Source organism: Hydra vulgaris, chromosome 11 (genome assembly GCF_038396675.1).
Source record: "Hydra vulgaris chromosome 11, alternate assembly HydraT2T_AEP".
Classification (NCBI taxonomy): Eukaryota; Metazoa; Cnidaria; class Hydrozoa; order Anthoathecata; family Hydridae; genus Hydra; species Hydra vulgaris.
This window is the reverse complement of record NC_088930.1, coordinates 4,255,710-4,273,084: the sequence shown is the minus strand read 5'-3', so window position 1 is coordinate 4,273,084 and position 17,375 is coordinate 4,255,710. Positions and strand designations below refer to the sequence as shown.

The window sequence follows — 17,375 nt, the reverse complement described above, 5'->3', positions numbered from 1 at the left end:
GTGCAAACTTCAAACAGTCTAAATTATATCTTTGTGCATTGTGTCTTCTTTATTTAAGAACATCGGGTAACCGCATCTAAATAAAAACATCTTTAAAGTAAGGTACATTTGTACATTTTACAAGTATTATTATACTTCACATTGTTCACAAGCGAATGTGAACATTAAGTGATCAATAGTGGGAAAAAAACTCAATACTGATCCATGTCTAGTTTACTTCATTATTGAGCAAGATATCAACCTTTTTGGATAGAGAAACATCATACATCAACATCATATACCAACGCATAAACACACATAACACAAACCTTGGACGTAGTTATTTCATTGGTTAAGTCAAACACTCATTTAATCAAACTATTTTCTTTAGTCCCCTGGACGGTCAAGATATCTGTAATTAACTGTATTTATATATACACTTATGTATGTATATATATATATATATATATATATATATATATATATATATATATATATATATATATATATATATATATATATATATATGCGCAGAGTGCGAGTCTTTGCAGTTTTTTGAGCTAAGAAATGCAATGCAGCAGAGAGCTATGACTAAATTGTTTGAAAAGTTCTTCCCTCCCCACCTCCTCGGTCCCCTCTCCAATAATTGCATCTAGGACTTCACAGTAAACCGCTCAGGGATAACATTACTATAACATAACCCTAATCAAACCCTAACATGACAAGCAAATCCTGATTTAACCCTAACCAAACTTTAACCTAACCCTAAGCGAACAGTAATAACTTACTCTAATCAAGCCATCACCACTCTTAACCTCACCATAATCCTCACCTGATTATAAAAATGCTTTTATTAAATTTTATTTTGTAGTACTTTATTAATATATATTTTTTTGTAGGCATCAAGTGAATTTGAATGAGAATTTGATTGATGTAACATTGACTTGTAAACATAAACATAAAGTCAAAAAGCAACCAAAGACAAAATCTACTCCCGAGGGTCAGAATGCCAAGAAATGCTCTGTTTTTGGATGTTCATATGTTCGCCGTGATGATGTTTTATCATTCCATCTTGAGCTTTTCCAAACAAATAATAAGGTGCTGCTGAACAACCATCTTCTAATAAATGTCGACGTGACCAGTGCAAAAAGAATGCAGACGAGATTTTGCAAAAGGGTATATAACAAGACTTACTCGACTAACTATTTCATTAAAGCAAATTGTGTATGTTTTAATGTACCTTTCAAAGAATCATTCGTTTAATTACATTATTCAATCGGTAGAAACCGTCTGAATGGTGTAATTAAACGTCATGTTGAAAATTAAGGATGTGCCACTGAAGGCCGTGGTGGGGATCGTATAGGTGACAAGAACAAATCTCGAGAAATGAGTGTTCGCCAATTTCTCAAAAAACTTCGAGCAACAGAAAGGTACTATGGGAGAAAGAAAAGTGTAAGATTATATTTTCTAGTTAAATTGAAAAACATAACCAATTTATGCAAAATCTACAATTCAACTATCTCAGCTGCAGACCTAAAAGTTGGATATAGTTTTTTCAGTAGGATTTTCAAAAAAGAGTTCAATACAAGATTATCCTCGCCTGCTTGTGATACCTGTAAAACTTGTAACAGCCTTAGAAATTAGCTACAAGATTACTCAACAAAAGATAAAGTTGTTCTTCTAATGCAACTGAGAGTGCATAAATTACGAGAAAAAACATTTTATGTATCACTTAAGAACATAACAAAAAAGACATACAGTATCGTGTTTGATTTGCAGTAAGTTCAATATTTGCCACGCGTGACATGTCAGGAAGCATTTTATTTTCATTGATCATGTAATTCAAAGTTGTCGTTATACAACTTTGAGTTTCATGATCAGGTATCTCTTAAGAATTTTTCTTATACATGGATGGAAAACATAGCATCTCGTGGTTCAAACTAAATTTCTAGCGCTGTTTTCCATTATTTGAAAAACATTGTTCAGGAAAGTGAATTATTTGAAAGTGGGATTAAGACTGTTCGCTTGGTGAGTGATGGCTGTGGAGGGCAGAATAAAAACAACATTGTGGTTGGTATGGCAGGAACCTAAAGGATTTCATGAAATATTTAGCCATTATTGTGACAAGGTTTTCCATATTGGAAACGACTGGTTTTGTGATGACTGGAAGACAGCAACAAGTGCTATCTACAAACCGGTGAAAAACATTCTAGAAGGAAAAAGAATTATTGAAACAAGAATAAATAGTGGAAATAAAGTGCCTGTGATTAATGTTTGATGTGAATCCAGCTACAGATGTGACGTGGAAACTCCAGTCAATCTCTTAAGGAAAGGGAAAAAACATTCAAACATCGGACTTAACCGTTTGCCATCATCCAGGCCGATCAACCCTAAGAAGTTGAAGGATATTCATAAACTTCTTCATGTAGCTTACGGTGCAAAATACAAGATCTTCCAGGTGTCAAAGTATATCTAAATTTAGACATCTGCTAATGCAGTCGGTGATACAAGGCCAGGAAATGAGTGCAACTGTGTGGATAATGACATTGCATTTCGGATGTAAACAGTAATAGGTTGTGTTAAAATGGGCAGTTTAGTAAGGGATCTGTGTTAAAAATAATGGACATTTTCAACTTTGATTTTTCATAGTTACATTATTTTTTAGAATTGTAAAACAAATTGTTCATTATCACAAATTTCTGATGTTATTGATGGACAATATTCCAGACATGGAAATTTTAAAAAGTGATTTTTTGGAAAAAGTTACTATAAAGTTACTATTTTTATCATAATTTTCCTTTTTGGAAATAAAAAAAAAGATACATTATGAAAAGATTACTTTAAGTGTTGATTTGGCTTTCATTCTGATTGAAAGATAAAAATAAGTGTTAATTTTGGACAAAAGTAACTTTACGAAATAAACGATAAGCATGCAAAAGCAGATAAGTCCCAATTGTAAAGTCTGTGGGCAGGGAATAAGTGTACTAATATGTGTAAACCTTCTACTGCGTAGTATGGTCAATAATACATACTACTGTATAGTATGGTCAATAATACATAAGTATAATGCAATCAATCATCATTCAGATCTTCTTTGAAACCATGTTTTTTATTTTTCTCATTTTCTCATAATTTTTTCAATTGGGCTTGTCTGGTTTTGCAGGTTTACTCCTTATATATGTAAGGAAAAAGAAATTTAACGTATAAAAGTTAAATATTACAAGTTTTCATAAGATAACAGTGTTGTAGTTAAAAAAACGATTAAAAAGCAATACATAAAAAAAAAAAAAAAACACTCGAGAAACTCGCAGAAGACCAGAAGGTCTTACTTTCAAGAACCGCTGTATAGCATTCGTGTTTTTACCATAGTAAGTTATTATAATAGTGTTAAAAACAAAAGTTAAAAAATGAGCGTTATATAAAATAAATAGTATTAAGAATAAAAAAATCAACGTTGTAATTAAAATAAAAATACAATAAGAAATTTAAAAAAACTAGTTTAAAAATAAAAATTAATGAAAATAAATAAATAATATTTAAGTCTGTATGATATTTTGCCGACTACGACATATTTTGGTTAGATGGTCTGTGTCAGGTCTGTGAATTATAATACGACGAAAAATTAAAAATAATAAATTTTGCCTTAACATAAAATAAAAATAATAGTAGCAAAAAAAACGAAAATTCTTTTCAAAAAAAAAAAAAAAAAACTTCTTAAAATTACGATTACTTGTCTAAATTTGATAAAGATTTTAAATAAATAGGTTGTTAAGGTGAAATGAACATCATAATATGATCTGTTTAGGGCTTTCAGTTAAAAGATTTTTTTACAAGTTCGAACCTGAATATCTTAGAACTATTACGGAAAAAAGTTCGAACTATTTTGAACTTTATTTTAGTTATGTTAAAACACACAAAAATAATACAAAGTATGCCTAAAAGTATTTATTCGTTTATCATCATTAATTAGGACAAAAGTAAATTATATCAAAGAGTACTCTTTATAGTTTGCTTTAAAAAAGTAAGTGCATCTAAAGTTCGTCATTTAAAGAACTTCTTACTTTAGTTGCAAAAAGTCCAAGACTAGAAAAAGCTCTCTCAGTTTCTACAGATATAGAAGGAATTGTTTGAAGAGCTTTGAAAAGTAAATTTAAATACTTGGGCCTAGCTTAGATAATTTAAAAACAGCCATTTCCTTTTAAACGAGGTTTGTTCCAATTTCCTGATGGTCAAGTTTCATTTCAGTGTCTGATTGTTCAATAAAAAGTTTGAGTTGTTGAGCTAAATTCAATTCGTTTTTGATACTTTTTACGTTATCAATTATACTGTCAATATTTACTTCCTTTTCGTCAACAGAGCTAACGTCGGATGGCTGAAATAATCGCTCAATAAGATTAGCAGCAAGATTAGTAACCGCCTTTTTTTAATCTTGTTGCAAAATTGGTCATCTTATTTAAGACTATACGTCCATACGACCATACGTTCTTTTTTTCCGTTGGAGAGTTTACTAAACAACATGACAGCCAATCATACTAGAATTTAATCACGGCGGCAAAGGTCAAAATTAAGAACTAAATGTAATTGACAACTAGGAGCAAAAACATATTTTAGCCCGCGCTCTTTCGTAAAAAGAGGACATCTGGTAACCCTATTTAGGACATTCTGATTTGACAAGTACTTAATGAGATGAATTAAATGAATGCTTCTTCTTTCAATTATTCAACATTCAAACATCTGTATAACAAGTTGACTTATAGGTGTATTAAATTCATAAAGTTTTTTTCTTGTAAATTTAATCACAATTTTAGAATGCAAAAGATCAGCATCTCCTTTTGAAAGAGTATTAATAGCGAATTTTAGTTTTAAAGCAACACAAAGTTCCTGACATCAAGCTCATTTTTATTTAGAGGAATTAATATTCATACCAATCAGAGCTATTTTTACTTCTGTTTGCACCTCCAAAAATCGTTCAAGCATAATAAGAGTATTGCTCCATCTTGTCATTGAATTACAAACCAAAGCTTTTTCTTTTCCAAACTTTTTAATTACATTTAGTTGAAGTTCTTCATCATTGCTCATTGGTGATCTAGGAAACTTTTTAACCAATTTTCTTATTTTTGCCACAGTTTTTTGATATCCAAGTTCTAATAATGGAATAGAATCTTCACTAACTGCATGAACAGTTTGAATACCATCACCAACTTCAGTCCCATCTTCATCATCATCTGTACCCGTGATCATAATCTACAGCTTCTATATCACCATCAACAGGGTTATTATCAGAACCATGTGCATCAACTTTGTTTTTTGTAAAGAGCACATCAGTTACACATAGATGAATAGCATGGTTGGAATACATTTGATGTTCAGGTTAAGTGTGACGACCAACTTTTTTCATTAAGCTAGCTCCATCAGTAACAGAAGCTACAATGGCCTTGTCCGAATTCAAATTAAATGAATTAATATTATCACTGATCAATTTAATGGCTTTTGTTGCTGGCATTAAACCTTGGATTCTTAACAATCCAAGCGAATAAAATCCTTCATTATGATGTCGATTTAAGTTTGTATACCTTCTATTTTTTACATAAACGTACTCATCAAATGTAAGACTATATTTACGCATATCTTTAAGTTTCAATTTCAAAGAACTTATAACTTGTTTCTTGACTAACCTGAATTATTTAATGTCAAGATTGTGAATTGTTTGAGGGACTTGAAATCCCTGGGCATGAAATGCTGATCGTTCTCACTTTTAGCAATAGTGTGAAAGTTGATTCCATCAATACCTGATAGTCAACTCAAAATTTAAAGTATAGTTTTATGGTCATCCTTGAAAAAACTTTCAATTTGCGGTATTTTAGCAGCAGGAATGTTTGCTGCTGCCTCAGTCGCAGAATTGTTGCATTTAAAAATTTCAGTTTTATGTTTTGTTTTTCAATGCCTTGTAATTGCTGTTGTTGAACCAGGCGTTATAAAAATAGTTTTACAGATTTTACACTTTGAACTCTGTAATTCTTCTGAAAATTCGAAATAGCCCCATGCCTCAGCTCTTTTAGTTGTGCTTACATCTTTAAAATTAAATTTTTTATTTCGTACAACTTAAACATTTATGAGCTTGTCAAAGCTATATTATTATTAAGCTATATTAACTCGTCTTTTTTTTTTTTTTTTAAATTTAGAAATTTTAACGATTTATTTCACCATGGTACTTCTTATCAATTAAAAATAAATAACGCACGTAACTGTTTTAATTTTAAAACGTTCTTAATCATTTGTTTACATATTCCATTTGTGACTTAATCTTTGAAAGTATTACTTTTAACAAAAAAATAATGCACAATAAAAATAAAGAGCAACAAAAACTGTCTAAAACAGCCACAGTTTTAAAATGATTTTAATTTAACTGTTAATATTGATAATAAAGAAACCTTGTTTTCATATATATACATGTTAGAATTTTTAGAGAGAAAAAGTTCAAACTTGAACCTCTGAAAAATGACGAAAATTCGAACGTTCGAACTTGAACAAGTTCCAACTGGAAGCCTTAGATCTGTTCTAATTGTTTATTGGCAATTTTTCTAAATTATACGCTCTGTCTTGGTTGGAGTTCTAATATTTTTTGTAAAAATTGATAGAAATTTTGTGTTTTGACAGTTATATTAAATTAATATGTACTAGAACAAAATAGAGCTACGATCTATGTATACAGAGTTCTATCTATGCTTTGACTCAAGTTCTTTAACAAACTTAGAAATAACTAAAGTATCAAAAACTCAAAAAACCATCGCCATCACCAAGTTCTCTAAACCTACCATTCACAAATATTTGTGGTCTTCAAAGTAAATTTTCTTCTGTTGAGCCTTATCTCTTGCAAAGTTTACTAGACCTACTTGCTCTTTGTGAAACCTATTTGAGTTTAATTGTCTTATCTTGTGATCTTAGTGTTTATAGTTATTTTCCTTTAATTCGTATAGACTCCAATAGTCATCCTTAGCCTGGGCATTTAAATTCGTAAGAATTTACCCATTTGTTGGGAAACTAGATTTGAATCCACTGACTATTCTTTTATGTGCTTTTGTTTAACATTACTTCACTCTATTGTCTTTCTCTTTGTTCTACAACACTCTCCTTTACCTCAAGAATGCACTCTTTTCGATGTATTTCTGAACAAATTCTCTCTCTCTTTATCCATCAGCCAATATTGTTGTTGTTGGTGACTTTGTCTTTCTCAATCTCTAACTCAAATAGAAAACTTTACAACTCGCTTTTCTGACAACTCGAATCATTTACTTTCTCTACTCAACTTATGTCTTGTTTCTGATCCTAGCCAGTGCTCAGTTTCTCCATATTCACCCTTAGGTACTTCTGATCACAGTTTGATCTCTCTAAAACTATTATCTCATTCTTCTTCATCATCAGAATCCCTTTATCATCCAATATCCTGCAACTACCTTGACTGACTGGGACTCTTTCCGTGATTTTCTTCATGATGGCCCTTGGGTAAAAATTTTTTGTTTTCTTGCTGACAAATGTGTTTCTTACATATCTTCTGGATTCAGACTGGCATGGAACCTTTTATTCCCTCTCGACAATTCAAAGTCAAACTCACTCTTCTCCATGGCTTTCCTAGCATTGTGCTGCTACAATTTCCAATGGAAACCATTACTTTCATACCTATCAGTAAAACAATTTTCCAGGAAATAGAGGTCTGTTTACCATTGCTAAAAACCATTGTAAAAAGATTTTGTCTTACGCCAAAGCCCGCTATTCTCAGGTCATGAAATCTCGTATTTCATCTCAATAATTAGGCTCTCGTGACTTCTGGAGAATCTTTAACAGTATCGATAATAAGGGCAAATCTGTTATTCCACCTTTCTTGTATAGTTCAGGTTTTGTCGCATCACCTAAAGACAAAGCTGAATTGTTCGCTAAGAACTTTTCATCAATATCATCTCTTGATTCCGCTAGTTGTATTCTACCTGATATAGCCAACAATCAGGTTGATTCATTGATTGACATTCGCATCACTACAGCTTCTGTACCTAAAGTGATATCCTGCTTAGACTTTTTTACACCTTATATCCCGTATAGCATACCTGTTATAGTCTCCGGAGCTGTCATCCATGTGCCGCATTCCAGCAGTTTTGAATTTTTTTTTTAAACTGCTGGAAAATGGCGTCTTTTATCCCTATTTTCAAAAATTCTGGAGAGCGATCTGACTTGTCTAACTATCGTCCCATTAGTCTTCTTCCTATCATAAGCTAGGTTTTCGAATCTTTAATTAACAAACACCTAATCTCTTATCTTGAATCTAACAGCATACTTTCTGATCATCAATATTGGTTTCGATCTTCTCGTTTTACAGCTGATTTGCAAACAGTAATAATTGATAAGTTTTATCGTGCACTTGATAAAGGCGGAGAGGTTAAGGCTATTGCTTTTGAAATTTTTAAAGCTTTTAATGAAGTTTGGCATGCTGGTCTTCTCCATAAGCTTTCTTCTTATGGTGAACGAGGTAATATCCTTAAGATTATTGAATCCTTCCTTTCCAATCGTAGTATAAAAGTTGTCCTTAATAGACAGCACTCTTCTTTACGTTCTGTAGCTTTAAGGGTTCCTCAAGGTTCTATCCTTGGTCCTATACTCTTTTTAACTTACATTAACAATCTTCCAGATATTCTCACATCTAAGGTGGCATTGTTCGCTGATGATACTACCATTTATTCTCGTCTACCCTTCATCTTCTAGGATTAACATGATTAAAATGATGTTCTTTAGATTCACAATTAGGGGCAATAAAAAGTTTGAAAATTACATTAAATTAAGAAAAGTTTTTATAACCATTATAAAAACTTGAAGCAGAAAAAATTTTAGCAAAAGGTCTTGTCTGGACATAATACGCTGACAAAATCATTCTAACTCTAAATAAAAGAATTTGAATAGTTTAAAATTGCCTTAGCTACACCGAGTATGGAAGAACTGCCAGCGGTGATTTTCAAAACTGATGGAGGAAAATATCCCAAAAACACTAAACCAATTAAGTGTGGAAAACATATTATCTAGTTGTTAGCACTTAAGGCTTGCAACTTTGAAAGCCGTGTTGTTTTACTGGTTGTAATTTTATAAAGTAACTTTAATTAGAGCAGCCGTGACGCAGTGGTTAGAGTTCTGGCTCAGAACCCAGAGGTCCCAGGTTCGACGCCATTTCTAGCCCAACAAGCGACATTGGTACGGAAGGAGGCGTGAACTTCCTGTTAAATGCTCTCCCGCGGTGCTCTGTGATAAGTCCGTAAGGACATCTGGGAGCACCTAAATAACTACAAAAATATATATATATAGTGTATTTTACCTGTAATTTCATTTACTAGATGGAAAAGAGAAAATATAGTAATAATAATTAAAAAAAAAGTCATTTATAAGATATATACTCTAAATATTCATTTTACTTATATAGTCTAAAATAGTCTTTTTAATTAATTTTTGAAAGCAATTTATATTTTCCACACGTGTTATAATGTTATCTTTTGCTAAGATTTTAATTTATAATTGATATGTAATTTTAAATTGTTCCTGCATAGTTTTGCATAAAGGTTCAATTAAAGTGTTTGTTGTGCGCAAAGTATATTTAAAGTTAAGTTTTACTTCAGAGAGATCGTGAAAAAGTGAAGGACATTGTTGAAACTTACTTTTGTACATGAAACATAAAGTTTGTTTAGCTCATACATTGTATAAATATTCATACTTTCAAAAAGTGGTTTTGAATGTTCTTTTTTATTTCTAAAATTCATTATTCTTAAAGCATGTTTCTGTTTTTTATCCAGTTTCTACTTGCCTTTAGAAGTACTACTCCATGCGATATTTGCGTCATTTAAGTAACTTTATTCAAAACTGAATTTGTTTTAAATTATGTTTATTTAGTTGATCCCTTGATTGGTATAAAATGAAAATAATTCTTGATATTTTTTTGCCAATATAAACAATATGTTTATTCCAGATAATATTTTCGTCGATGAGAAACCAAGAAATTTTGTTACTCTTTCGCGACTAATTTCAGTGTTTTCATTAATTAGTTTTCGAAAAGAAATAGAAATTCTTTTTGTTTCATTTAAAGGATGGAAAAACGAAAATTTTTTTAAGACTTAATAGAAAGTTTGTTTGCTTTGACCCATGTTGAAATATTTTCTAACTCATCATTCATTTGAACAAAGAGTTGAGATATATCTTTTCCTGAGATAAAATGTTACTATCGTCAGCAAACTTAATTGTTGATATATTTGAGGCTCTCCAGAGATCATTCACATATATAAGGAAAACAAGAGACCCAAGTATATACCCTTGGGGCACTTCACAAGAAATCAAAGATGAACATGTTTGTTTATTATTTCCATAATATATAGATGGCGTACGTTTAATTATATAGCCTGCTATCCACCTGTTTGATATGCCTCTTGTACCAAATATCTTAAATAATTTTACAAGAATTTTGTAATCCACTGTTTCAAACTACCTTATAAAAGTTTACAGCCTCGTCAAATTTAGGGGGCTGTAAACTTTATAAGTTCATAAAAGCAGAACAACAAGAGATTATTGTTACAAATTTGAAATTCGTCGATAAATAAAAATTAAGTTTAAGATTAAAAAAAAAAAAAACTTGACTCACTGTCCTTCTATTCTGAGGTAGGTGGGAGGGGTAGGGGGTGGCTTAGGTTTAAGGGTTTTTATTGTTCCCAATTTCCAAACACTGCAATTTTTTGCTTAACGTCCTCATTCCTCATATATACTTAAATATGAAGTTTTCTTCAAGTTTCAAAGTTGCTTAGCTCAAACATCAAAAAAAGTTGTCTACGGCCTTGATATCTATAAAAATAGCATGGTATATGTTCAAGAGTGTTTCAAGATTAACATAATGGCGAATTTCGACCATCATGCCATTAGATTTATTTAGTTTCATTGATCTAAGCCTTTACAGTGAGATAAAAAAGAAAGATTTTAATCAAATTTTATACCAAGATATTAATTTTTAACAGGTTTAAATTTCTTGCCAATTAATCTAAAGTTCATATGTTTATAGATTTTTTGTTTTATTTGATTTAAAGATAACGGATTCAGTTTTATTAGAAATTATAAAAAGTTTATTAGAGCGAAGCCACTGAACTAGATAGGCAAGATTATGGTTAATGTGTTTGTTAACTTTTTTAAGGGATTTATTAATTTGCATTAGATTAGTATCATCAACAAAGTGGTCAACATTAGCAAGTTTAATGGATGTATGAAGATCATTCATATAAAAAAGGAAAAGCAGTGGTCCTAATACTGAACTCTGAGGAACACCATTAGAACATTTTACAAGAGTAGTTTTCGAGTCATTGATAGAAACAAATTATGTTCTTTTGTTTAAATATGTAGCAAACCATTAAGGGGTATGCCTCTGATCCCATAGTATCCTAATTTTTAAAACAAAATTGAATAATCTACTGTATCAAAAGTTTTCTGTAAGTTGACAAATACAACACGTGCAAAATATTTATCATCGATTGCTTTTCTAATCGATTCCGTCATTTCAATAAGAGTGTGAGTTGTAGAGTGATTGGCACAAAATAGATACTGATGGGTGTTAAGGCATTTAAATTTTTTAAGAAAAGCATAGAGCCTATTATGCATTGGTTTCTGAAAGAGTTTACCTATATTAGAAAGCAGGGAGACGGATCGATCATTTGTGAAATCTAGTAGAGAGTCTTTTTTAAATATTGTTATGACTTTGGCAACTTTAAAAATATCTGGGAAAATATTACTTTTAAATAAGTTATTTATAACAGAGTTTAACATTTATAACATTTAGTACATAGGCACTTTTAAATAATGTGTGGGACAAGTTTAAGGAGGAATGTAGGTATGCTATTAGGACCAAGATTTTTTTTCTGTATTTGTCAGTCTAAGATTTCATCAAATGTTTTTAAAATAAAATTCATGGATTTATTAACACCATCTTTTTTTTTAATGGAGAGTTCCAAGTTGATATCAGAAATTTCATTAATAAATATACTTTTTAAACTTTTTGAAGCATCGTCTGTAAGTTTTTACTTTTTTAGGATGGTTGGGTATACCAGGAATGCAAATAAGTTATGCCATGTGGTCATCAATTTCAGAAGATTTGTTTAGTTTTAAGCTTCTAAAAGCTGTTTCAAATTCTTTAAATGTAAATTCTTCATTTTTAACTTAAAAATAAAGAATTTTAACATTTAAAGTATTTGAACTTAAAGTTTAAGTTCATTTTTATTAAATTCGAGGTATTCCATGAATGTATGGAGGTATTCCATGAATGTATGGAGGTATTCCATGAATGATTTATGTAATTGGGAATTTTTGTGGCTATTTTAGGTCCTATATTCACAAAAAAGTTGTTTCATTTTTATTTTTAATATTTAGAATTTTACGAAAACATGATTTAACATTATTGATTTGCCAACTATTTCATTTAGAATTTGCTAAGCTTTTCTAGAATTTAATTGACACTTTTCTAATTGTTCTTTATAATAGTTTGATTTTAAAATTTGTTAAACTTTCTCAAAAAAATTCCTAAAGTTTTTATTTTTTTCTTTTGTTTTAGATTTTTATCGATATTTTTAAACTTTTACTAAACTATGTAAATAACCATGGTGAGTAACCATGGTGAATTCAAGTTTTTTTTTAATAGTTTATGTTTCCCTTTGTAAGTGTTTTTCGTACAAGTTTAAAAACTTGTAATGGAAATCGTTAAACATAGAATTTGCATAGTTTACGGATTTTAATGGAGACCAGTCCACATTTCCTAATTTATTTTGAAAAGCAATTTGATTATTTAATGACATAATCCGATTTGTAAATGTAACATTAAAGGTGAGTTTCCACTCATCCGTTTTTCGATGGAAACGGGATAGGGAAGGAAAAACTGAGCATGCGTAGTTTTCCTTCGAACAAATTAAAACATTGACACATGACCACATTGAAATCATTTTGAAAGTTTCTATATCATTATCATAATTTAATGCGTTAATATTTTTAAATCCTTGAAGCAAAATTTTTTTTTTCAAAAAAAATTTTGTTTTAAGGATTAAAGAAATTTTGTTTTAAGGTTTTAAGGAAAAGCCTCTTTTTTTTTTTTTCGAGAACCTTTTGAACAACAATATTTTGTTAGTGAATTGAATATTTTTCAGTTGACGTATTTGGCGGTTTATAGAAACACGTTACAAAAATATTTTTAAACTTGTTATTAATTATTTCAATTAACACAAATTCACCACTGCATTCAGATACGCGCAGGTCGTTTCGCATAGTATAAGAATATTTAAAAAAATTTGAAAATTTTCATACACTTGTGGCCATAGGAACAAACACCCCTTCAAAATACATAAAAACTTCACTTTAGTGTGTTTTTTAAAAGAAAATAACCATATTTACGCGGTTTTCTGTATTGATTATTATTTTTTGATGTGTTTAGATTAAAAAAAAACTAAAATTTTGATTAAAATTCATAATTTTAATATAAAAATATAACAATTTAATGAAATTTGCAAATTATGGTAAAGTTACGATTTACAGCTTACAAAACATGTTATTAAAAAAATGGCTTATAAAAAAAAAACTTAATAGTTTGTTGGATATCCATAATTTTTTATTACTGCAGCAATCCTACGAGGCATTGAGTCTACTAAATTGCCCAAATCTTTAGTGCCGATCACGTGAAACCAGGACTTGATTATGGCCTCTATTAATTGTCGCTTGTTCCCAGGTTTTTCGTTCCTAACAAATTTTTTCAGTCGAGACCACAGGTTTTCTATCGGATTCAGGTCCGGACTGTTTCCAGGCCACTTTAAAACGTTTATCATTTTGGCTTTAAACCAATTTTTGACAGTTTTTGCGGTGTGGCATGTAGCACTGTCCTGTTGGAACACACAGGTTTCTGTTTTGCCCTCAAACAAATCAACAATCGATGGGAGTAATTTGGTTTCTAATATGTTTTCTTTCTCTAATACCATCAACAATGTGGATACGACTCACAGCATCTCTGGTCATGCATCCCCACACCATTGCACTTATGGGATGCTTAATTGTAACCAATGTGCACTCAGGTAAAAGATCTTCACCGGGCCTTCTTCTCACATAATTGATTTTATCACTTCCAAAAATGGAAATCTTGCTTTCATCACTCCAAATAACTTTTGTCATATCTTCCTTTGTCCACTCCTTGTGTTCTTTTGCTCAAATCAAACAATTCTTTTGTTATTTTTTGTTTAGATATAGTTTTTTTCTGGGTCTTCTTGCTTTTAAACCATTTCCAAATGCCTTCGGCGAATTGTTCTTGAACTAACCGAAACTCCGGTGGCCTCTAAATCATTTTTAATTGCAGCTGAAGTTGCTCTTCGGTTCTTAAGTGCAAGCCTCATTATCATTCTGTCATCTTTGGCAGTTGTCTTCTTAATTTTTCCATTTTTTGGTATATTTTTGAAGGTATTAGTTGCCTTAAACCTTTCGCACACCTTCCTCACTCCAGATTTTTTTACTCCATTTCCCAACTTTTTGGTGATTTCCATGTACGAATAACCTTCTCCACCTAATGTAACAGCTTTGCATCGCTTTGTACGTGACGAGTATCCTTTCGCCATTGTAAATAAAAGTGCAACTTTTAAAAACACACTAAATCTTCAAGAGCACTGTCGAGTTTTCACCAGCAATTGTTGAAACTCAACCAAATGACTACAAAACAACGATCTTATAGTATTTATAGCTTAAAAAAAAGTTTTCAAAATATTTTGAGAGCAATAAATGGAGGTTTATTTTGTGTAACAGGATTAATGCATGAAGATGAGTGAATTGATCTATTAGAATAAAAGGTCGCAGAACATGAACTTGATGAATAAAGCACGATTTTTAGAGAACAAAGATTTGGCCTCACATTGCTTTTCATAATTGGCATTGAGGAAGATTATTAACTTTGTATGTTACTCGCACTTTAGCTATTAATACACATTCTTAATACATGGGGGAGGGAATAAAAGTAGAGAGTGGGTAGGAATTTCAGTCCAGATCTAATAAAATAAGTTTAATATTTTAAACTTATTTTATTAGATCTGGACTGGACCCCCCCTCCTTTTTTATTTATTTTTTAGATCTTTTTTTTATTTATTAGATTTTTAAAACTTTTATTTATTAGATCTGGACTGGACCCCCCCCCTTTTTTTTTTGTGCTGATTATGATAGAGAACTTTATGCTGATTAAGAACCGTATAAAAACAGAGGTCTGAAAATCAACAGAAAGTGCTCTAATTCGCTATTGAACTTTAAAAGATTACACTAATATTCGCCATTTTTTAAAAAACTTTTTACATCAAAGTTTATATTTTGTAATCAATCGTTTAGAAAATCTTTTTTTAATTACGCGACCTGGTTTTTATTGTCGTCAAAATTAAATAATAATTAAATGTTTTTATGAATATATTTTATACATTTTTAATTAATTTTTTACAAATTAATTTAAGATTTTGCTTTTTGAATGCGCATAAATCGACTGACAAATAGGGATTGGCGCAAATAAATGTACATACATCGATTGACAAATAGGGATTGGCGCGATTAAACGCACATGATTTGGGACAGGGTTAGGGTTTGGGCCAGAGATGACAATGAATCGTAGATTTTGAACGTGCTTTTTCTGCGGATGGGCATTTTGCAACACAAATAAGAAGTCTTTTAGGCAATGAACCGTTGAATGTGCTCTGCTTACTCAAAAGTAATTTAAAAAAAATGATATATAATAATTACATAAAATTCAATTGTTTAAAAAGTACCACAAAATAAGTTGCCTTTTCTCTTCATCTAAAATAATGTAACAAAAGTCATTTTCTTTCATTGTCGGCCAAACGATCATAAAAATAATAGATTTTATTGATATACTTTGAGTAGACAGATTTTTTCGAACGCTCATTAGGTCCTTGTAAATAACTTTTGTTAAATCTATATATGACTTCACGCTGTCTTCAAACTGACAGCAGTTTCCTCCGATAACAAGGCACTTAAAAATATGGAAAATAAATTCTAAACGTTCATCGTTGCAGAAAAGATTTCCGTAGCCTGATTCTTTCGATAAAATCATTTTACGTAATTCATCTGATATTAGTATATCATTAATCATTTCATCATAACACTTTGTGATGTACCCACTTTTATGCACAAGACCTGAAGTTTCCAAGCGATCAAAAAAAGAGATACTCATAGCAGTAGCTCTCAGCTTAACAACACTAATATCTTTTAATTTAAAAAGATCAACATTATTCAACAACGTGTTACTGTTGAGAAATTTAAAAAAATGTTGCACAAATTCTTTGGGATTTGAAAGATCTATAAACTCTGAGTAATCAAAAACGTGATAAGCCATAGAAATAAGACCCCATTTTGTAAATAATTCTTTGCTGCTTTGAGCTTCAAATGATCCTAAACGTCTGATTGACAAAACATAGAGATTATCTTTAACCATATTGTTCTATTTATACAAAATACAAAGTTAATTGTTTTATATATGCATACAGACAAACACACATTTAAATATATGTAAACAAGAATGTATATACAAACAAGAATGTGAATACAAATGAAACAAAAAATATCTAAGTATATATTATAAACATTAACATACACCCATGGCTTTGCCTCTTTTTACATATATATATATATATATATATATATATATATATATATATATATATATATATATATATATATATATGTATATATATATATATATATATATATATATATATATATATATATATATATATATATATATATATATATATATAAACAAACCGACAAGAAAGCAAGTTAAATAAAATGTTGTAAAAAAAGTTTTAAACATTTTTTCAACAAAGTTAATTTCAATATAAAACCATTAAAATATCAAACTATTTAATAATTATTAACAGAAAAAAAACTAATAAAAAATTATAACAACATTAAGTTTAACCACTAAACAATTTCCGACCCTAAACGATTTAAAACACAAATATTAACCATATCTTCTACAAAACATACTGTTAAAAAATAAAAGTTTTACTGCTTGCCTGATGATTGTGGTAACATAAAAATTTGAGTAGCAATGTTCTATTATAAATATTAGCAATTAGTTATTTCCTGGTACTGAGGGAACAGTAACAAATACACTATATAACCCTAGTTTATCTATTAAGCATTCTTTAAAACAAAAGTAGTATTTACACTTACGTATGCATATATATAAATATTTATATATTCAAGATTTGCATAATATTAGATTAACTATTTCAATGTTTGAAACCAGGACTTGTGGGTAATATTTATATACACACAAAATGTTGTGGTATTGTAAAATCTGATTTGCATTT

General features: G+C 30.1%; 1 protein-coding gene across 1 annotated transcript; it reads right to left on the bottom strand.

Annotated features, from left to right (window-relative positions):
* Positions 1–15,787: 15,787 nt before the first annotated feature.
* Positions 15,788–16,492, bottom strand: LOC100209495 (cilia- and flagella-associated protein 300). Its single transcript, XM_065809282.1, has one exon. The coding sequence runs from the start codon at positions 16,490–16,492 to the stop codon at positions 15,788–15,790; it is 705 nt and encodes a 234-aa protein (XP_065665354.1).
* Positions 16,493–17,375: the final 883 nt, after the last annotated feature.